Consider the following 23726-nt stretch of genomic DNA (forward strand, 5'->3'; position numbering starts at 1 on the left):
TCGATGACCACAGTAAGCAATAAAGTCAGCTTTGCCTTCTTTCGGTGCTATTTTCAAGAAGCAAGAATTTGATACCCCTATAACAAATAGCTGTACATTTATGGAGTCACCCTGAAGGGAATGGCATTACAGTAGACCTTCCAATAGAAGGCTGACAGAGAAATCACAATTGCTCAGATTCATCCTAACATAAAACCCCAAGATTCCGGACCTCATGGTCTAACCAAACACAGTCAGAGCACCAGCCACTTCTCTAAGCAAGTTGGAGACCCCTCCTAGTGGCCAAGTGCTATCCAGCCCTTAAGTAAAAGCCCTTTTTTTTTTTTTTCAATTGACTGTTCAAAACCAAGACCTTTTTGTCCTCAGAGTGATGGTACAACCACAGTGCAAAATGGAACACTGCAGCAATTACATCAATATTTCAGACCAGTTTTGGAAACTACTCTGAAGGTTTTTGGCCCACACTGCTTAGAAAAACTGCCCACATTGATCTAATTCACTCGATAATTGCTCAGTTCTCCAATTTATTGCCCGGATGTGGCCAAATTTCTCCCCATGGACAGGGAAGATATAATGACAGTCTATCACTAAAATGCGCCAAATTGCACAAATTACCAAAAGTAAGGCAGAGGCCGTGTGAGAGGATTCAGGCATGGAGGGTCCCAAGTTCCCATGTCAGAGGAGCAGCGGTGTGGCTGGTAACATGTAACTTGGATTGCCCCGGCATTATGTGACCACAGAAATGACGAGCTGTCCCACTGTGTCCTATTATAGGGAAGCTGGACAGACTGGAGCAGGGAGAGGTAGGACACATCTCCCCATATTTCAGGGCAAAGTCAACTCTGAGAGTAGAGAATTACAGTCTCTTTTCAAAGCTCGGCCACAGCGAGTGGCCCCGGTCACTGGCAGGTGCTTCCGGCCACTGCATCCTCCTGCTGCCATGAGGAGTGTGAATCTTTGAAGCTTAGACAACACTTTTTAAACAAGACATCCTCAGCGAAGTCATCCGCATTCCGTTCAAAGCAATTTATAATAAGTACTACAGCGGCTGAACATAAACCCATCATCCCTTCAGAAATGGAAAAGACGAAATGTGCAGGGGGGAGATATCGTAGCAGAGGGGAGAGAGAGGCAGTGGGGAAAGAAAGGGAAATCAAGGTCAGCATTCATTCGTTCCTGAATTCAGCAATTATTATGAAGATCCATTAGGCACCAAGCACTGAAGATACAAAAGTTACCATTTTACCCTCACAGAGTTAAATAAAATCATCACACACACAAATACGTAATTACAAATCATTTTAAATGTTTAGGAAGTAAAGTATGGGTTGCTCTAAAGGGTTTAGCAACAGGACCTGATCTGGTCTTGGGGGCCAGAACAAGCTTCTGGAAAGAAGGAATGTTTGAGCTTCCAAGTGCAGGATGAGCGGGCATTACCTAGGTATGCGGCACCAGACGATGGAGCAAAAAGGAGAGAAGAAAGGAAAAGCGGCCTAGGTAAAGGCCATGAGATATTAGACCAGGGCTCCTCAAACTTTATTTGTTAAAGGAATCTTCTAGAAATCTCCCTAAACTGTAGATTTCAATTCTGGGTCTGGGGTAGGGCCCAAGCTTCTGCATTTCCGACAAGCTCTCCGGTGAGGCCAACACTGCTGGTTGGGTGCACGCTTTGTGTAGCAAGGATCCGGAAGATCTGCCCAGAGGCCAGAGCAGAGAGAACGAGGGAGGGTCAGTGATGAGGCCAGAGAGTTTGGCAGAGGTCGGGACCACACCAGGCTGTGCAGAGCATCTTAAGGAATCTGGTCTAAGAGGAATGGGAACCATGAACATCTGCATTTCCTTTGTTCTCTCCAAGTGACCTTGCTAGGAGTTTCATTTTCCCTGGGAGACAGCACTTTGCAGTATCTAAAGTGTAAGTGAGAGCAAAGGTGTTTATGGACTTCAGGGGTTCTAAGAGCCAATAAAGTACAGCTTCTTCATCACAGACAGCCCATTAACAAGCCATGTTTATTAGTAAAAATCCTCAGAACTGAATAAGCCTTTGTCAGCAAAAGTGATCTTGGCCGGTTAATTTGGCTGGTTTTGCAGACTGAGGACTTGGCACTCTTTTTAGAGTGTCCTATGCCTCTGTGGGCTTCCCTGCCTTCAGTAAGCGATTTCCAAGGATGTGGAGCCCACAGGGTTCTTAAAATAGTTTGGTAATAGAGAACACAAACACCTCTCGTTGGCACTTTGGTCTTTAGCCTTACAAGCCTGAAGACGTTGGCTTTTCCAGAAATGTCTGTGCCAACTGCCACCAGCCTGTTCCCTGAAAATTTGATGAACAAAGGCACAGAGAACTGTTTGCTGTTCAGTTAGGCAGGTCATAAAAGCTCAAGCTTAAACGAGGTAGAAGCAGCCGAGTGCTTTTAACCAATTGCTTGATATACTTTATAAACTATTCTTTGCTTCTGCCATAGGAAAAAAGCATCTTCTTTTGTTTTTAAAGTGAACACAGGACTCATTCACACTGAACACATGACATGAGGAATGCACTCTGCTATGACTCAGACAACTCTAAGGAACAGCTAAACAAACTCAAGTGTTCGCCACCCTGATTAGTACCAGCTCTACGGAGAATTCATTCTCTTGACTCTGTCATTATTTATAATAGGTAAATGGGGATGATACAGTTTGACAAGTGATAGTGAAGCACCGCATTTTCTATGTGAATCATGATGTTACTCTCACCTAAGACTCAGAGAAGCTCTGCTTCTGTAACGGGTAAGAGCGAGTGGTTGTGAAGTCCTCTCCAGATAATCTCCAAACATTAGCATGTTCTGAACTGCCTGGAATGCTGTATATACTATCCTGACCTAAAGCAAGGATGTAAAATCATGTGTAAGACATTTGTTCCATCATCCAAGGAATCCATCTCAATCAGATGAAGTGTCTTTCTGGTGGTCTGCCTGTGTCACCGCATCCCAAAAACATGGGTAGACAGATTTTCACAAATCTAGAGAGTGTAACAAAGGGGGCTAGAGGTACAATACAATTTTCATGGTGTATATAATATCTACTTGAGAGGGGGTTACCTTGAAGAGTTGGCAGTTCATCCATCAGAGATGGGTAATATACACTAGAGATGCTTTACACATCATGACTCCATGGAGTATGCTCCAAGGCAAACAGTAATCTAATGAGAATGGACTATCTATCTAACAATAACTATTCTCCCAGGCAAGAAGGGCAAGAAGGAGCTGGCCAGCTTTAAAGGGCAGAATTGTCACAGTTTGGAAGGAAAAAGATTACTGGCTTTAGGGTACTCCATCACAAGACCGAGATACGAAAGCAAGAGAAGAGTGCTAGCTAGCATCACTGAGCGCCCACAGTGCTGAGCACAGAGGTGAGCAGGTGAGTGTAAGAAGACGTGCCTCCCTCCCTGATGGAGTACACAGTCTAACACAGAACAGGAAAATAATCCAGTAGCCGTGCTACAATGGGGCAAGTGCTTACCTGGAAGTGTGTGTGTGTGTGTGCTGCGTGTGCATGTGAGGGAAAGATGGCACGTAAGCCAGCCAGTGAGAGCCATGAGCCTCAGGAATACAAATGAGAGAACAGTTGCTGCTTCTGCCTGGAGGGATGGGGTGGTCAGGGAGTTACTATGGGTGGTGATAAATGACTTTGAAAGGCCAAGCACTGACCAGGTGAAGGAGGAAAAGAAAGGGATTCCAGACAGGGGCAGTGGCATGAGCAAAGAAGAGGAGGCATAAGAAAGTAATGGGTTCAGGGAAAAGCTAGTGATCCAGTGTTCTACAGACGTGCGTATACCTGAACGGGTACATGTATGTACCTATACACATTCATATTCAGAGATATAAAAATACTGGTGTCCGTGTTTGTATGCACATATATATACACATATACATACACATATATGTTGTAGCCCACTGTTGCTACCCACCCACCTCCTCACACTCTCACGCACTCCAAGCCTCACAGGGCCAGAGCCAGACCGCATGTTTGCAATATTGCCTCCTAAACAAACATCTGCCCCGTTGCCACTCTCAGGACAGGGCCATTTGCTGCTAAAACATTATCTCTTTTATGAGTGTACTACATCAAAAGATCGCAAAATAAAAGCATATTGAAAACCAATTTATATTAATAACAAGCTGCAAAAAGGAAAGCTTAGGCCTCAAATTTTTGTATTCACAAAAAGAAAAACTGCTCTTATGACCCTCCCGATACCCAAGCCAACTCACAAATGTCCTGTCCCAAGCAAGAGCTCCACGGTCCCTTCTCCCTGTGCTAGTAACTCACAGACTGACGTCAGGGACACAGTCAACACCATTAGCTGCCCCTTACATGCTGAGGGTGGCAACGTGGAGAACTAGAAAGAATAGAGGATTAGGAATATAGGAATGTAGGAGATTAGAATATAGGGATATAGAAAATAATGTAGAATATAGGTCTGGAGGAACTCACGAAGCAGGGAAGCTTGGGCAAGCAACCACACCTTTGGATTTTTCTTTCTTCAGTTGAAAATGAAAGCAGGACTTGCAGGGGCCTGAACTTGGCCCTCCAGTGTATTTCGATCAGCACGCAGTGTGTTTAAAAACACACGGAATCTGAATACCTTGAGTGCATTTGAGTATGTGACTATAGATAGATACAGATATAGATATAAATATTCTCTCTCTCTTTCCCTCTCTCTTTCCCTCCTCTCCTTGCTTTCTTCCTTCCCCTTGCAAAAACCATCACCCTTGGTCATGTTTACTTTAATGTGGACCCCCTAGGTTGTGTATGCATATGTGCTATAGGATGGGGGAAATATTTTGGAAAAGACATGTAGAGAAATGACAAATACTATGATTTATGATGATCCACATATGATTCTGCTTTGGTGAAATTAGGATGCTGAAGTTCCCTATGTATTTTTTTAATATTCTGAGATGAGTACTGTATGTTCTTTATTACAAAAGATTAAAAGCTTAAAAAATATATGGTTGTACTAACTCCCTACTGTAAATAACTTGGAGCAGCGGTTTAAGACTAGATTCCCTATCATCACCATCACCACCATCACCACCAATGAGTTTACTTCAAATTTAAAAGACATTAATAAAAAAGATCTCTTTAAAATTATAAAATTATTACCCCAAATTCCTTTTTGCATTCCTAAGCACTCTGAAGATATCCTTAGCATATGAATTACAAATCAACAATGCCTAGAAAGGCAAGTCTATGGTTTTGTCTCACTAATCCCTTCTCCGCCCTGAATCCATGGTTTAGAGGCATTTCCTCCCGTCCGTTCCCCTCAACATAATTGACCAATCCTCAGATCAGCTTCTCTCCGAAGCAAGCTGCATTTATCTCCATCTGCTTCCCATTTGACTGCACTAAGGAACTCAACAGCTGCCTAAGCAAGAAGCTTCTCGGGCCCAAAGAACAGAGAATCCGTGTCTTCCCAAAAAAGAATATAGGTGGAGGGAATCAGCCTCTCTCCCTCACTCTTTAGACCAGTGGTTGTCAATCAGTCTTCCAAGACACACATGACAATGTCGGCAGACGTTGTTGCTTGTCCCAACTGAGGGGAGGAGCGCTCCTAAACTCCAATGGCAGAGGCCAGGGATGGTGCTAAACATCCTACAATGCGCAGGACAGCTGCCACCACAAAGAACTACCCAGCCCAAAAAGTTAACACCGCCAAGGCTGAGAACCCCGCCTTAGAGTGATGAGCTCTTCCCTTAGTTCCACATCAGGAGGGAGAGGAGGAGAGACCATAAGGAGACCTAGGACTGCTCTTGGTGAGTCCCAGCCACAATTAACCAGAAGGGACGCCCTTGGAACATCCAGGGCAGTACTTACAACACAGGAACACTTGATACATTTGTCTCCTTCTGGCTGAAATTCCTCCCCTTCTCGGTACTGCACCCCCTCAAACACACAGCCTAGAAAGCAAAGAAGAATTTCGATTTAGGGCAGCACCTTGATTCAGCTTGACACTATCCTTCTATCCACTGCACATCCATCCCCACCTTCACCCCCGCCTAGCACAGTGTCCTCTTCAACCAGAGAACAAGAATGCTTCATGGTAAAATGATAGGTAGATAGATAGATATAATATAGATATAAAATTATATATATATATATATATATATATATATATATATACACACACACATATATATGGAATACCAAAGATTGACATGGGTCCAGAAACCCGAAGATACTAGAAAGCAAGTAAGACGTTGGAAGCCAGGTCAGCCTAAGCAGCATCAGTGCAGGGTTCTGAGCCCTGCAGAGCCTGAGGAGCTCACCAGGACTACCCTAACCACAGCCAGGGAACCAAATCCCAGAGGGGTCAGAAGGGGCAAAGAGAAGGTCAAGCAACAGAAGTCATGGATGAGCTAGGAGCAAATGACATGAAGAGCTGCCACTTGGAGCGGCAGAAGTGCCCCCAGCCTCTACCAGACCCTTCACACCCCTGATCTCACTCCATCTTCAGTGAGCCTACGAAGCACAGACTCTTATCACTGTCCCCACAGATGAGGAAAACATGGCCTAGAGAGAGAAAGCAACTCACTCAGCTGGGCAGGTGGCAGAGCTGGGATGTGAACTCAGCTCTGACCCACTGGCCGTACCATACAGAGGGGCAGGCACCAAGACAAGAAAGCACAGAGGCAAGGCTGGAGGTGCCACACAGGTTCTCAGCCCCACCCTACGTGCTGTTAAAGGGCCTAAGATGCCCCCACTAAGCTTGGCTAAATATAGGACCAAAAGCCCAGGAGGTGCCTCCTATTCAGAAAGACGACCAGGTCCCTGCTGTATTCTCAAGTGATCTCACAGGTGACTGGAAGCACAGGCTGGCCAGCAACCCTGTGTCACATGGGCCACAGGAGGACTGTCAGCTAATGGCAAATCCACTTCCCTCAGGACTGTCCTCATGAGGTACTTTGCCAGAATAGCTGAGGTCACTTTCCACATAGCAGACAGTGCTGAAAGCAGCACTTCCAATGGGTGAAACTCAGCAAAAGGGGCTCTTGTGAAAGACTGACTCATGTCCCTGAGAGTAGGTGTTCAAGGCCTGTCCAATGAAGTCATCAACAGAACCCACCAAACTCTCAAAGCAGCTGGTTCCTGACAAAGGGAACATCTGAACATATGAGCATTGCCCATAACCACCGGACCTGGCCACTGGACCTATTCATTTTAAAGCTAGATATGGAGCCCTTTGTTCAACTGAAAGACACGGGGACAAATGCTACTGAAGCTGAATGGCTGAGTGAACTGTGGCTTTAAGGTCTTTCTGATGCCCACACCCAGAGCCAGTCAGTCATCAGCCACCTCCTGCTATTCCCTTTGATGCAGGGAGACTTGCTAAGCTTGGGACCCTCCCAGTGGCTCTATCTCAGCACCATTAATAATGGCAGGTGCCCAGTCATCTCTTTTCAAAGGACACTTCCAACAAAGGGTTTCCAATGCTTTCATATATGTTTGCACCACTGGTTCTGTCATACGGATTGCCAGACAGGTTAACTGCACAATCTACATTTGACAATTTAAATAAGGAAATTTTAAATGAAAACTGCACGCAAACTGTTCCCATCATGACCCAACCTCCTTGAGCAAAGAGTCAGATGAAAAGGAAGAAGCATACAACCAAAATTGCCCTGAAATCTGTTTCAGGAAGAAACTGACCACAAGCTGTATGTGTTTGTCATTATGTGGAATACCATTCCATGATCAATGACAGATGCCAGTCCTTCTGAATTACAAGGATAATAGCCCAAGGCTTCGCTTAACTGTCCCTATCTAGACTTGGCTGAGGGCTCCTTCCCAAGACACAGGATAATGCATTCTGGATGTGGCCTCTTCTGAGTCTTCTGATTTGCATCCCAAAAGTTGGCCTTTGAAATTAAGGAGAGAGAGTAAAGTTGGTTCTTGACCCCATAACCAAGGGCACAGCGCCTGCCCAGGTGTCAGGGGGCTGGTGGATAGCACTGGCAAGCTAACTTTTAAAGATCTGCCTCCTAGGGCATCTGGACCCAAGCTGAAAAATTATCACAGGGTGGGGATAGGGGGAGGTAGTGCAGTATGGGGCCCAAGAAAGAAAAGGGGCCAGACCCCAAGCCCACCTTTAGCCCTTACTTACTCCTGAGCATTAGGCAGGTACTTATACTCACTGAGTCAAATTTCTTCCTGGATGAACTACAGACAGTACTTCATCCCTTACTGGGATGGTGGTGGGGACTTAGCATTATAATATATGCAATCACGGAGCTCAGCCTTTCCTTCCTCGGAACGCAACTCAAAAACAAAGTGAGAGAAGCAACTGCTCAAATATGATAACTTCAACTGCTGAAATAAATTCACTCTGCTGTTTGTATATGCACGCTTTCAAAGGCAGACTAAAAATATGACTATCTCCTAAGTGAGAAGGAATGTTATATATGCCAAGTTGATTCTATATCAATAAAGCAACAGTCTACTCAACAGAACTGAATTAACACTTAAAAGCTTCGATACCTTTTAAATCTCTATGGAATATAAAATTTGCTCTGTTATCAATCTCAAGCTTGGCTGTGTACAGAAATTTTCCGGGAGGCCTGAGTGTTGCCCTCAGAGATTCTGATGGAATTGGTCTGGGAGGCAGCCTGGGTATCAAGATTTATTTTTTAAAACTTCCCAGGTGATTTTCATGTGCAGACTAGAGTATTAGTGAGCTAACATAATAAAGATCCCTTAGACATTTTAGAGGATGGTTACATGATTAAAGCATTCAGTGCATTCAGAGGGGAAAAGTACTCAAGCAAACTCTGTGTGATAGGTACAAAATAAGTGAATTATGGAAAGAATTATTTTACTTTCAACTGGTTTCTGGCCTTCACATAAGCTTATCCAATAATACAAGCTTCACAGAAATCCCAGTGGGAAAAGGAAGTTTGGCTCAATAAAGACTGTCCAGGGAACTCAGAAAGGTTAGAAGTAGTGGAGAGAGACTGTCCTTATTGTCATTCAAAGATGAGGGAAAGGGCTTCCCTGGTGGCGCAGTGGTTGAGAGTCCGCCTGCCGATGCAGGGGACACGGGTTCGTGCCCCGGTCCGGGAAGATCCCACATGCCGCGGAGCGGCTGGGCCCGTGAGCCATGGCCGCTGAGCCTGCGCGTCCGGAGCCTGTCCTCCGCAACGGGAGAGGCCACAACAGTGAGAGGCCCGCGTAACGCATAAAAAAAAAAAAAAGATGAGGGAAGGCTGGACTCTGGAAGGGCCCCGGTCTGCGCACATGGCAGAGTGCGTGGAGGGGAAGGGACCAAGAGCTTATCTTCGCAAAGCATCCCATGGTTATGCCTTCACCAATTCCTGGGAAGGTTCGCAGTACAGAAGGCCCTTTGGAGATCAACTTCAAAAGCAAAGAGAAGTAGTTGTGAGTATGGTCTCCAGTGAGGAAAAGCACTCAGAGTAAAACCCAAAATGCAGAACATCTGTCGAAGAGCATGGGCCAGAGGCTTAAGGGATCAGAAAAAAATCTCTCACCTCAAAATCCCCAGGCTGGTACCTAAGGGCAAGAGAAGATGCAGGCGGCCTTTGTAATCCTGTGCAGAAAAGTAAGAGGAAACACCCCACCCACTGGAAAGGAAAGATCCCTTTGCTGTCAGCTAGGCCGTGGGACCCTCTAAAGAGACAGTGGGTCCCACTCACTGCACCACGCCGAAAACTGAGACCAGCAAAGCCCTAAGCTAAATCATCTTAGGGACACAGCTCTCGGTGTTCAGAAAACATCTGGTCGCCTCATCACCAAGGCGAGCTCTGGCCAAGGTATTGCAATATAAAGCAGTAAAAAGACATTTCTGGAAGTAAGCGAAAGCCACAGCCTTTCCTTCCAAAATAAGCGTTACCTGTGGCCCTGTGGAGTGGAAAGCAGGCCTCCGGAGCCTGAAGCATCCTTGCCAAGACCTACAGCACGTTGCAGTCATCCCGGACACGCCAGAGTCCAACCGGACACTTCTAAGAAAAGGAGTTTGCTCTCCTAACCCATTAGGTACACAGACGTAAAGTGAGAAAAATTCCAGTCAGGAGTGGGGAAAATCATGCATTCCTGTGAGAACCCAGAGGGATTTCAACAGTGTTGTACTGTACCAGGGGGCCTCGCCGCCTTCCCCTTCCTGAGAATGTTACCTGGACAAGTGGGGCAGCACCTTCCCAGATGCTTGGAAGGGTTTTTACAATGAACGACACATCGCACCTCAGACTCTGTGACAACGCCTTCCTGAAAAACAGAACACCGCAAGGAAAGTCAGCCCAGAATTCCCACTGAGGACTTACTTTTGGAAAGTAATCAACTTAGTAGGAGAAGAATTCAAACACAAAAGGTGCAAAGGTGGGATGGGTGTCAGGTGCAGAGATATATGGCACAAATGAGGTCTGATGGCCCCAGATCACCCCATCTCAAAGTGCAAATCCTGTACCTGTTCTATTCCCTGTCCTAGTTCTTTCTCTTTGACTCTAATTTCCTTTCTTTCTTCCTCCCTCCCTCCCTGTCTCTCTCTTTCCTTCTTTCTTTCTTTTTCTTCCTTTCTTTCCTTCCTTCCTTTCTGTCTGTCTTCCTTCTTCCTTCCTTCTTTCCTTCCGTCCTTCCTTTCTTTCTTTTAAATCTAGTATTTAAAACCTCCATGCTGTCAGTCAGTAGCTAACAGAGTCTAGCTGTTCATTCACAATTGTTTTAAGTTTTCAACACTATGTTTTCTGTAATTGTTATTGCACTTTAAGCCATTAATTATAAGGCACAGAGTACAAACATAATATTCCAGACTGGCATCTGGAGACCTAAATCCTCACCACCCTTCCAGGAATAACTAGACACCAGCTCTGCAATCTTAGAAATTTCTCTGGGCCTCGCAGACAGTGTGGCTGTCAGTCATCAGATGAAGAGATTAGATAAAACTATTTTAACGTTCATATTATGTTCTGTCAAAATAAACACTTTTGGTCTTAATAATGAAATCAAGGGACTCATTTGCAAACTGATCTTGGGACTCTAGTATTTTAATGTCGATTAAAACATTTTTTTAATTAATTTTCAGAGTTGGTCTTTGAGGGATTTTTCTCTATATTCTCTACCCATTTTATAAAATGGATTTGTTTGTTTGTTTGATTTTGTTTTCAGGGGAGTGGTAACGAAAGCTAAAGAACTATGTAACAATTTGACAACTAGATAATTTTCTTCATCGTTTCTGCTACCATATCATCTCAATCCAACAAGGAAGGTTATATCCTAACTGCCTTCATATCTGTCAGACCTGAGGCTTCCACTACCAGGGGAATTTATTGTGGTCTATATCACATTTGTGAAGGGAAAAAAATACCAATATACCAGCAACATACAACATCAAAAAAGGAACTGGGCTTTAGTTATGTAACTGAAGCAACGCAAAAAGCCCAGGATCAATTTCCCTTTAGTATCTGCAATCCAGATGGAGGATTCAGGTTACTTCCCAGCATGAATTTCCTGTCTCTGATCTTCAAATTTTCCTCTTCCAGTAAGACACTAAAAGCGGAAGATAAAGGTAAATTTTCCACCATCAGAACTCCTTCAGTACGAAGAATTAAGAAATAAGCTAGATTTCAACTCAAATGGAAATAAACCAGATCATTAGACTAGCTGTTATCTGTCTGGTATCTAGTTGTACCCAGTACTTGCAGGCTCAGCCAGAAGTGTTTTAAATGACAGTGTTGCTTATTCTTACGACCACCCTATGAGGTAGTCCTATCTCATTTTATGAGGGATGAAAATGTGGTCTAGAGAGGTTAAGTAACAAGTTATGTGAATGGCAATGCCCATATTTTACTCACTACACTATACTCCCTCTTCTGTTACTGATTCTACACCCTGAGAAGAGAAGATCTTGGAGAGAGAGGTTGCAATTGTGTCACTGTGCAGAGGAGGATCTTAAAGGAAGACTTCCCTGACGGGTACCAGTAAATGGTCATTTCCTGCATTCAGAGATGAAGTCTCCTTCCCTAAAGAAGGAAGAAAGTAAGCAAGAGTGGGAAGGTACCAGCTGAGCAGAGGAGCAGCTTTCTGTAACTACCTTAACAGAAGTTTGCTTTTATGGTTATTGAGTGAACTAATATTTTGAAACTAGCTAACAGGGCATAGGCAAAGTATTATAAAAGGAAAAAAATTAAAAGGCAAAGTTCATTCCTGGTAGCTAACATCCCCTTTCTGCACTCCAGTCTATAGTTCAGCATTTCCTCACTCCCAGGGATGTTGGTCTTTAAGATCTCTTCCAGTAATAATTCGATATTCCTGCATCATTCTCTCTGGCCGCTGGTGAATGGCTAGTGACCAAAGCCGATATTCACAATTGATGAAGGCTTGATGTGTTATTCAGTCAACAGAATATTCCCTCCCAGATAATAGTTTCCATTTAATTTAAACAAAGGCAGCAAAATTCACCACTGGTCCATGCAACTGGAAGACTGTCAAGAACTCTGACTACTGTATAAAAATGTTACACTACACTCCAAAAGGCATGCAATCATCTTGTTTGAAAGATAGTGTAACCATGGCTTTCGGAGTGTCCCTCTCAAAGACTGGAAATCACGTCAGTCAAGAAGCAGGGTGGGGATGGGGTGATGCAAATTTCAGAATGAATGTGGGCTTTTCATGTTATTAAAAGTCATTGCTGTCATTATTTTGTTCCATAAAGCTGATTGCATGTATAACTCAGGGTAAAAATTCAACAAATATTTATTGAGTCAATCTATTATTCATATCTGTTCTAACTACTGCTTATTTTCATAAATAATTTAGATTACTACATAAATAAACTGAACATTTAACTGAACAAGTAACTGAAGATCTTACGAGTGAACATGCCCACTGTGGGCTTATGCAAAGAACATGATTACATAAAATTTATATTTCAATAAACTAAATGTCAATATACTTGCGATAAGATCAGAGAGAAATATGCATTATTATACTAACCTTGGTTCTCCTTTAAATGCAAAAGTATACCCTTGAACAGTGAAATGAGACTGGGGGAAAATGATTTAACAGTATCTTCTCTACAGAGAAAAATTTTTAAATTATGTCAAAATTAGATGATCATTTTTTTAACAGAGTATTTCTTTAAAGAAAAGGAATTAGACAATTTCAATTCTTCATTTCCCCTTTGGTTTATCTTGCCTGTTTAAGACCTGTAACGATTAGAGCCACAGGGAAACAGTTCTCTCTTCAGAGTTCAGCAAGCACCAGGCACAGTGGGCTCCCTAGGATCCAAACTGGTGGTTCTTAAATTCGTTGCGTTGAAATCATTGAGGTTACGATGTACTAATTGCTTTGATTTAACACAGTCTGCAGACTGGCTCCTGCTCAAAATGTTTCTAAATCAAAAAAAGGGAAACATATATCCTCTAACAATACCTCTTTCTGCTAATAAGAATTCGTGTTTTGCAAAGCTGACTCACAGGAAGACATGAATTTTCCCCAAGGACATATGCATCTTCTCAGAGTTTTTCCAGGCACAGTTTAACAATGGTGAACAATTCTGCTGTGCATTTCTGGAAGCAAGTCCCATGCAATATCTATCCTGTAACTGTCTTGTTATGGTGACTGTCACAATAAATTTGGACAAGGATACAGTTGGTTTTTCATTTGTTTCTCATTTTTGTTTTGCTTTTTTCTTTGGAGTTTTGTTCTGTGATATCTGAAAAGGTTTTCTGAAGAGGACTTTATGGATTTCTTGTCACTGGAGAGTAAAATAGATGAACTTTACCTGGCACTGGCGCAGGACACAGGCTTCAGCAGGACTCTGCCATTTGAAGGAGCTGTTATAGGTACTTCCTTCATAGGTACAACCTAGATGAAACACAGAAGCAGGAAGAAAGGCCAAGAATGAATGTGGGTTTCCTTTATCTTTGAAGCAAAAGAAGTTATGTCTTTTAAGCCAGAACTAGCGATCATAGGAACCAAAATGCTCCTTGGCTATTTTCCTCCAAACACAACTAAGACTGCTGAATATCCACCTAGCTTTCGCTTACATTAATTCTTTGACTACTGAAAAGATTAACCTCACAGACTATATTTTCAAATGGAAAACCACTGATTGATGAACTCTCTTGGCCAAAATGCATAACCTCGTGACTTTATTTATGCCTAGTCAAGTATGAGGAGGACCAGGGCTCAAAACACCACTGTGAAAGGGGACTTTACACAAGACTACATGAACTTAAGATTGCTGAAGGTCAAGAGGGAAGTGTAAAACATGGTAAGAAATAAAAGCAAAAAATTAAAATATAGGAAATGATTGCAAAATTCTATACCCATCTAAGACTCCTGACAAGCTACTACTGTCTTCAACAGATGAAACCTTCCAAGCCTTGCCTCCAAGCTCTAAGAGCTATGATTTCATATTTCACTTTGATTTTACTTTTAGGTATGAACTAGATTAAGGAAATCTGAAACTAACAATATATGGATTATCACATGTTAATTCACTAGCCAAAACAGAAGTCATGCTTATTCATTGGCAAAAAACAGAAGTCAAAGGCCAGAGATTCTCAGAAAAGGAAACAAGTTTAAGTCTCTGCAGAAAGAGCCAAAGAAATAATGATGCAAGGATCACAACCTAGATCTTGAATTAGTTTGCCCAAATAACATCCTCCACCTTGTGAGTTACATTTTCCGGGAAGATGCACCTGGCTATGCCACTAGTAATTGCACAATAGATTATTAGGAGCACACAAGGCAAATGGGATTTACCAATTATAGCCCAACTGCTTAGCCCAAAGAGTACAGCAGCAGGAACACACACATGGGATAATGCAGAAATAAAAGGGCCTGCCCCTCTGTACCAGTGATTGACTTCTGCCAAGCCAATCAACCTCAATTCACATCAGTTTTTCTTGTCCAAGATACAAAGAGGAGACTCACCTCCTTCTCTGAATTCTTTTAGATACTGCAGTGGTAATAAAAAAACAAAACAAAACAAAACAAAAAAACAACCTCAATACAAACAGAAAAACAAAGGACTTAAGATTTCAATAGATGTTTTCATAAACTTGGAACCATGATTTGAATTCCCAGAGAATTATGAATGACTGAAAAGAGCTCAGTAACACTCTTCTCTCTAGTTCCTACAAATCAAATTACTAAAGTACACAGCTGATTGGAACCATATTAGGGAAATGCTTTCACTCTATATTTTTTAATTTCCTTTGCATGAAGTGTTACAGCGATAAAATGTTCAACCACAGGAACGCCTAGCACACTACAAATACTTATGCCAAACCCAGAATGAACACAGTAAATTTTCAACAATGAAAACAAGTATAAAATAATTTGGGCTAGCATAAATCTTACGGAACAAACGCACTTACAAAAGACGTGCCATGCGCATGTCTGATCCACTACCACAGACTTACTCGGTTAATAAATAACTTGTTCCGAGAGATGGAGGTGGGGAAATCAGAGGACCAAATCCAATTCATGTTAAGTCCAAGTAAATATGAAATGCCTGCCAAGTCTGCCAGTGGAGTTTCCAAATATGTTATATATTTTCAGCCTCTGGATTAAAAAAAGAACTGAAAGAAAGAGTGATTTTTATGCTGCTAATAGGGCAGGCAAAGAGCTTGCCTTTTTTACTTTGAAGGAGGAAGTACACTACAAGCCCATATAGACCAGGCAGGAACTGCAGGCCAAGAGACTGTTCCCAGACAATGCCAGGCCATGTGCAAAGGGCTTCTAGGACTAGGGCAGACCTCTCTGGATTATTCCACCCCAAATGGGGTAAAAGGTATTGGCACCAGTGGTCCACAATGCAGGGAACCCAGCAATGTTTTCTGCTTCAAATAACTCAACTGGAAGCCTGGCTCCTCCACCACAGTTTAACATATAAAGACCCAGGTCAAATTATGATGAGCTTCATTGCTTAACGGCCCTTGTCGACATGTCAGTCTACCACACCTGAGTCCATACAACAGATTTTCCCAAATGCCGGATGAGTCTGAATGAATGAGTAGACTCAAAAATATAGGCGTTAACCTCTTTCAAAAGTATAATCCATACCTTACCTACCCTCAACAGCACTGATTGGTTTTGGAGACTCCAATAGACAAAGCATCCTAGTAGATTTCATATGTAAGGGATTCTTGGGGATAAGATAATTTTAGAAAGGACATTTTCACTGCTCTTTGGGTTCATGTTCTAAGATAAACATCTTAATGCAAGACACTAACATGAGCTGTGTGAAGACTCACATATACACACAATCAAAGGGAACCTCAGATTTACTCCAGACTTACTTCTTATTCTCTGTAAGGCAAATTTCTTTATAATAAAATCTATTTACCACCAATTTTATGCTGTTAATAGGACAGACAGGCAGTATCTTGTCCCTCTTTTCATTGAAACTCCAGAGGAGGAATACATTAAATAACTATTATTGGCCAGGGTAGAAAAAGAGGCAAAGCAAATTTTCCATCATACATTTGAGGCAGTGTTTCTCAAACCATCTCTAGTGAAAGGTTTGTTTTGCTTTTGTTTTTCCAATCCAATGTGGGCCATACTTTCATAAAATATAATAGTGAGCAGCTCGGGCGTTGGAAGGAGCGGCAGCGGCCAGGCAGCCCAGCTTCGCGAAGGCTTTCAGCGCGCTGCGGCCCGCAGGCACCCAGCATGCACCCGGCACGCGCCCGCCCCGCCGCCACGATGCCCAAGAGGAAGGTCAGCTCTGCCAAGGGGGGCGGCGAAGGAGGAGCCCAAGAGGAGATCAGCGAGGTTGTCAGCTAAACCGGCTCCTGCAAAAGTGGAAAGGAAGCCAAAAAAGGCGACAGGAAAGTATAAATCTTCCGACAAAAAAGTGCAAACAAAAGGGAAAAGGGGGGCTTCCCTGGTGGCGCAGTGGTTGAGAGTCCGCCTGCCGATGCAGGGGACACCGGTTTGTGCCCTGGTCCGGGAAGATCCCACATGCCGCGGAGCGGCTGGGCCCGTGAGCCACGGCCTCTGAGCCTGCGCGTCCGGAGCCTGTGCTCCGCAACGGGAGAGGCCACAACAGTGAGAGGCCCGCATACTCCCAAAAAAAAAAAAAAAAAAAAAAAAAAGGGAAAAGGGGCGCAAAGGGAAAACAGGCTGAAGTGGCTAACCAAGAGACTAAAGAAGACTTACCTGCAGAAAATGGAGAAACTAAAAATAAGGAGAGCCCAGCTTCTGATGAAGCAGGAGAGAAAGCAGCCAAGTCTGATTAATATCACACACCTGGTCCTATCAGTGGTCCCTGTTTCCCTTCTTGTACAACCCAGAGGAATATTTTTATCAACTATTTTGTAAATGCAAGTTTTTTAGTAGCTCTAGAAACATTTTTAAAAAGGAAGAAATCCCACCTCATCCCATTTTTTAAGTGTAAATGCTTTTTTATAAGAGGTAAAATCATTTGCTGGTTGTTTATTTTTTGGTACAACCAGAAAATAGTGGGATATTGAATATGGGAGGCTTTGATTGTCTTGGGTGTCAGCTTAACATTCCACAGATGGATTGTAGACCGGCACCGTCGTTTCTGGACCATTGGTGACCTGCAGAGCACATTTTGGGTTGCACTGCATTGAGGGATGTGTCATGGGGTGGAGGAGCAACCCAAAGAAACAATCAAAAGATTTCAATCTTAGATATTTAGAACTAGAAGCAAACTTGCAGATAATCTACTTTCTCTCTTTCATTTACATGTAAGAAAATTTGCACAAAAAAGATTAAAGTGGCTTACTCAAAGTGAGAAGGCATTTGGTGTGAAACTAACACTAGAACCTGGTCCTGTATGAAATCCTCATTTTCACATACAGGTCTAAATTGGCAGAATTATTTGGACACTTTCTAATTCATAATATCCTTTGCATTGAGGACTTCATGGCCCGGGGCGGGGCGGGGGCGGGGGGAATCAACTCTGTCCTTATAAAATTAAATGATAGCAGATCCAGGAACTAAATGAAAAAGTGGGTAGGCTGGGCAGGCAGGGAAATGGTTAGGCAACCAGTAAAGTCACTTTTCCTTTATCTTTAAATATTTTTAAATAAACTTTCGACAAGGGAATTTATAAACATTCATTAGTTTTCTTCGGGTGATAAAAAGCTTTTTAGATTCCACGAGCATCATGAAAACCATCCATACTGTAGCAGGAAGAAGTGGTTATTTTCTGGTTAAATCCCTGTAATATATTTAAACCAGTAGCTCTCAATCTAGAGTGATTTTGCCTTCCCCCTCCAATTCCCCACCCAGAGGACTTTTTGTAATGTTGGGAGATATTTTCAGATGTCACAGGTCGGGGATAAAGACGCTTACATGCCTCTAGTTCACAGAGGCCAGGGGTGCTGCTAAACACTCCACAATGCGCAACAAAGAATCAATCAGCTCACAATGTCAACTGTGCCAAGGCTGGGAAACCTTGAGCTAAACCATCATATGTAGCCACAAATGATTCTTCTATACAAAACTAAAATAATACAAAAACAAGCCTAAACTAGCTACACGTCACTTGTACATTTATTTCAACTTTTTATATTAAATATTTTCAGGGTGGGGAAGAATTTCAGAGCACTTTTTTAAACACTCTTGCAGAGACGCCTGGCCTAGTTAACTAGTCAACTGGTCAACTCGGCAATGGAAACAGGAAGCACACAAACAAATTGAATCCACAATTAAGCAATAAAACTCACTTTTCCTATTAACTGTGACCTTTTTCAGCAGCCACAGTATGCCAAGGGAGACAGAATACTACACATTTTCATCATTCTGTTGTTTAAATAGCTGTTAAAAATCATCAGGACCATAAAAAAGATAGCATTGGCCATCTAATAAGCCTTAGCTCCACCCAGTCTCACCCTTCTAGTCTTAATCCTCTCTTTTTTCAAGTTAACATTTAGCCTAAGAGCAGAAAACTGCATCTTATCATCGTTACCAATAACTTAACCCCTGGCACCCAAGGGCCTCACAACATGGCCCCAACCTACCTTTCCAGTGTTTTCCCTTCATTCCTGCAACTCCATCTAGGTCCCAGGGGTTACCCACCTTTCCCTGATCCTAATGAACTTGAATACTTCTTTAAATAGGTTCAAGTTCTTCAACCAAGGCTCTCAGGCTTCTGCCTCTATCATCTCACTGAAACGTCACTCTCTTGGGCTGCAGCTGCCTACACGTGCCCAATCCAAGGGGACACTCAACCCTTATCCTATTATCTTATAAGACTTCTCTGTGGCAAGACCACATTTTCCTTTTTCCATCACTCCCCCCCAACCCTGCTCCCTCCTCCCCCCACTTTCCAGATGTTCTCTTCCAATTATCTTTCCATTCCCTCCACTCCTGCCTCAACTAAGCTGCTGGCTGTTCCTCACCTGGACTATTACAACAGGCTCACTGCTTCTGGCTGGGACAGGGTCCTTTTTCAGGCATCCTCCTGCACTGCTACCAGTGTGCGCTCTTTCAAATCCAGGTCTTAGTATCTCATTCACATACTTGAACTCTATCAATGACTGATGGTTCTCAACCCGGCTGAAGTGTATACTGGTACCTATCCCCAAGTTCTCTTCTCTAGACCAGTAGGATCAGAGTCTCTGGTGGTAGGAAGTGGAAGAGGAATCTAATGTGCAGCCAGGATGGAAAACCACTGAACTTTACTATAAAATTCAAACTTCTTAACGTATACAACTCTCAGGTCTGGCCTTGACTCACTTATTTATTCTCTTTGCTGCTGCTCCCAAACTCCCCACACTGCAGACATGCTGCACTTAGAATTCTCCCAAATATGGCCGGATAATCTCATCCTATGATTTCGCAAATGCTGGTCCCGTCCTGAAAATCCCAGATCTCCTCCATTCCCTCCAACTCCATCATCCCCACAAGGACACAAAGGTCACCCAGGCTCTCCTTCTTTGCCTGGCTAACTCCTCTTTCAAGATTCAACTCAAGGTCACAGCATCTAGGAAACCTTCTTGGAAACTTCCCCACTGAGGGTGTGCTCTTGTGCTCCTACTCCAAGAAGACTTGTCCTTTGAAACACCTGTTCTAGGTCATTTACAATACTTTGTGTGTAGCAAGTACTTAATCAATGTTTCATTTCATTAATAATAAATAGTAAGCACCAATATTTGCAGCTCTTCCTGCAAAACACAGGGAAAAAGAAATGGAGAAAGAATGACATTCCTTGGATGTCCTGTCTCCTCTTTTGGCAGGCAGACTAGTTCAATTCACTATTCCACCTCCAGAAACAGCAAAGTTTTCCTGGAGCAACTCAGATGCCAAAGTCTGTCTCTTCTAATACCGACCCCCATCCGCAGTCCCCCATGGACCAGGTCAGCTAGGGCTGAACACAATGAAGGAAAGTCCTTGAGCACACCAGCACCTACTGACCCTCAGAAATGAGAAACATATCAACACCTGCTCAGTCCCCTCTTCCCATACTGTGCACACCTCATTTTAAGTTAATTTTCAGGAGGGTGCCTTTTCTTTCCAAAATCAACTTTGATGCTCCAAGTTACTGGTTTATTTTTGTCTTGTTTTATGGGGGGTGGGGGGGAGTAGCATGCAAACTGCCATATTTATTTAAATGAAACCAACCGTATGGTCTTTGAAATCGGTTCATGCCACATGGTACAGGGAAGTAGAGAAGACAGGTCTGCCAATCTTTGCTGTTTCTGGGCCACCTGATCGGGCAGCCCCACCCCCCTAGACTTGGTCAATAAGCCCCAGATTACCCCAGACCAATACAATTTTTTAATGAACCAGTTTTTCGGACACTGTTCTCCAGGAATATATGGAAGTATAATCAAAAGGGATAAACATAAAACCTGACTAACCATTCTAGGGCTTAAGTTGTGTCCTTAGGAGTTCATTTAAAACAGGCTTTTGGGGACTTCCAGAAAGATGGCGAAAGAGTGAGACGCGGAGATCACCTTCCTCCCCACAGATACATCAGAAATACATCTACACGTGGAACTCCTACAGAACACCTACTGAACGCTGGCAGAAGACCTCAGACTTCCCAAAAGGCAAGAAACCCCCCACGTACCTGGGTAGGGCAAAAGAAAAAAGAATAAACAGAGACAAAAGGATAGGGACGGGTCCTGCACCAGCGGGAGGGAGCTGTGAAGGAGGAAAAGTGTCCACACACTAGGAAGCCCCTTCGCGGGCGGAGACTGCGGGTGGCGGAGGGGGGGAGCTTCGAAGCCGCGGAGGAGAGCACAGCAACAGGGGTGCGGAGGGCAAAGCGGAGAGATTCCCACACAGAGGATCAGGGCCGACCGGCACTCACCAGCCGAGAGGCTTGTCTGCTCACCCGCCGGGGTGAGCGGGGCTGGGAGCTGAGGCTCGGGCTTCAGTCGGAGCGCCGGGAGAGGACTGGTGTTGGCGGCGTGAACACAGCCTGCAGGGCGTTAGTGCACCGCGGCTAGCCGGGAGGGAGTCCGGGGAAAAGTCTGGACCTGCCGAAGAGGCAAGAGACTTTTTCTTCCCTCTTTATTTCCTGGTGCGCGAGGAGAGGGGATTAAGAACGCTGCTTAAAGGAGCTCCAGAGACGGGCGCGAGCCGCGGCTAAAGGTGCGGACCCCAGAGACAGACATGAGACGCTAAGGCCGCTGCTGCCGCCACCAAGAAGCCTGTGTGCGAACACAGGTCACTATCCACACCCCCCTTCCGGGGAGGCTGTGCAGCCCGCCGCTGCCAGGGTCCCAGGATCCAGGGACAACTTCCCCGGGAGAACGCACACGGCGCGCCTCAGGCTGGTGCAACGTCACGCCGGACTCTGCCGCGCAGGCTCGCCCTGCCCTACGTAACTCTCCCTACCCCCTGAGCGAGCCAGAGCCTCCGAATCAGCGGCTCCTTTAACCCCGTCCTGTCTGAACGAAGAACAGACGCCCTCCCGCGACCTACACGCAGAGGCGGAGCCAAATCCAAAGCTGAGTCCCGGGAGCTGTGAGAACAAAGAAGAGAAAGGGAAATCTCTCCCAGCAGCCTCAGATGCAGCGGATTAAAGCTCCACAATCAACTTGATGTACCCTACATCTGTGGAATACAGGAATAGACAACGAATCATCCCAAATTAAGGAGGTGGACTTTGAGAGCAAGATTTATTATTCTTTCCCCTTTTCCTTTTTTTGTGTGTATGTGTATACTTCTATGTGAGATTTTGTCTGTATAGCTTTGCTTCCACCATTTGTTCCAGGTTCTATCCATCCGTTTTTTGGGGGGGTTTTTCCTCTTAATACTTTTTTTTTATTTTAATAACTTCATTATATTTTATCTTAATTTATTTTACTTTGTCTTCTTTCTTTTTTTCCTTCCTTCCCTCCTTCCTTCCTTACTCCCTCCCTCCCTCCCTTCTTTCTTTCTACTTCTACTAATTCTTTCTTTCTACTTTTTCTCCCTTTTCTTCTGAGCCGTGTGGATGAAAGGCTCTTGGTGCTGCAGCCAGGAGTTAGTGCTGTGCCTCTGAGGTGGGAGAGCCAACTTCAGGACACTGGTCTACAAGAGGCCTCCCAGCTGCACATAATATCAAACGGCGAAAATCTCCCAGAGATCTCCGTCTCAATGCCAGCACCCAGCTTCACTCAACGACCAGCAAGCTACAGTGCTGGACATCCTATGCCAAACAACTAGCAAGACAGGAACACAACCCCACCCATTAGCAGAGAGGCTGCCCAAAATCATAATAAGTCTACAGACACCCCAAAACACACCACCAGACGTGGACCTGCCTACCAGAAAGACAAGATCCAGCCTCATCCACCAGAACACAGGCACTAGTACCCTCCACCAGGAAGCCTACACAACCCACTGAACCAACCTTAGCCACTGGGGACAGACACCAAAAACAACAGGAACTACGAAACTTCAGCCTGCAAAAAGGAGACCCCAAACACAGTAAGATAAGCAAAATGAAAAGACAGAAAAACACACAGCACATGAAGGAGCAAGATAAAAACCCACCAGACCTAACGAATGAAGAGGAAATAGGCAGTCTACCTAAAAAAGAATTCAGAATAATGATAGTAAAGATGATCCAAAATCTTGGAAATAAAATAGAGAAAATGCAAGAAACATTTAACAAGGACCTAGAAGAACTAAAGACGAAACAAACAATGATGAACAACACAATAAATGAAATGAAAAATACTCTAGATGGGATCAATAGCAGAATAACTGAGACAGAAGAAAGGAGAAGTGACCTGGAAGATAAAATAGTGGAAATAACTAATGCAGAGCAGAATAAAGAAAAAAGAATGAAAAGAACTGAGGACAGTCTCAGAGACCTCTGGGACAACATTAAACGCACCAACATTCAAATTATAGGGGTTCCAGAAGAAGAAGAAAAAAAGAAAGGGACTGAGAAAATACTTGAAGAGATTATAGTTGAAAACTTCCCTAATATGGGAAAGGAAATAGTTAATCAAGTGCAGGAAGCACAGAGAGTCCCATACAGGATAAACCCAAGGAGAAATATGGCAAGACACATATTAATCCAACTGTCAAAAATTAAATACAAAGAAAACATGTTAAAAGCAGCAAGGGAGGGGCTTCCCTGGTGGCGCAGTGGTTGAGAGTCCACCTGCCGATGCAGGGGGCACGGGTTCGTGCCCCGGTCCGGGAAGATCCCACATGCCGCGGAGCGGCTGGGCCTGTGAGCAATGGCCACTGGGCCTGTGCGTCTGGAGCCTGTGCTCCGCAACGGGAGAGGCCACAACAGTGAGAGGCCCGCG

The 23726-nt window shown here is 43.9% G+C and overlaps 1 protein-coding gene across 3 annotated transcripts in view; it reads right to left on the minus strand.

Moving 5' to 3' along the window:
- Positions 1-23726, minus strand: part of BMPER (BMP binding endothelial regulator) — a 269975-nt gene that overhangs the window by 188607 nt on the left and 57642 nt on the right. For all 3 annotated transcript variants that reach the window (XM_032644100.1, XM_032644099.1, XM_032644101.1), the window contains exons 4-6: positions 13766-13848; positions 10161-10251; positions 5851-5933 (exon numbers count right to left, since the gene is read on the minus strand). In XM_032644100.1, coding sequence (XP_032499991.1) covers positions 5851-5933; positions 10161-10251; positions 13766-13848 — 257 coding nt within the window. The remainder of the gene's footprint in view (positions 1-5850; positions 5934-10160; positions 10252-13765; positions 13849-23726) is intronic.

The sequence above is a fragment of the Phocoena sinus genome, chromosome 9 (genome assembly GCF_008692025.1).
Source record: "Phocoena sinus isolate mPhoSin1 chromosome 9, mPhoSin1.pri, whole genome shotgun sequence".
Classification (NCBI taxonomy): Eukaryota; Metazoa; Chordata; class Mammalia; order Artiodactyla; family Phocoenidae; genus Phocoena; species Phocoena sinus.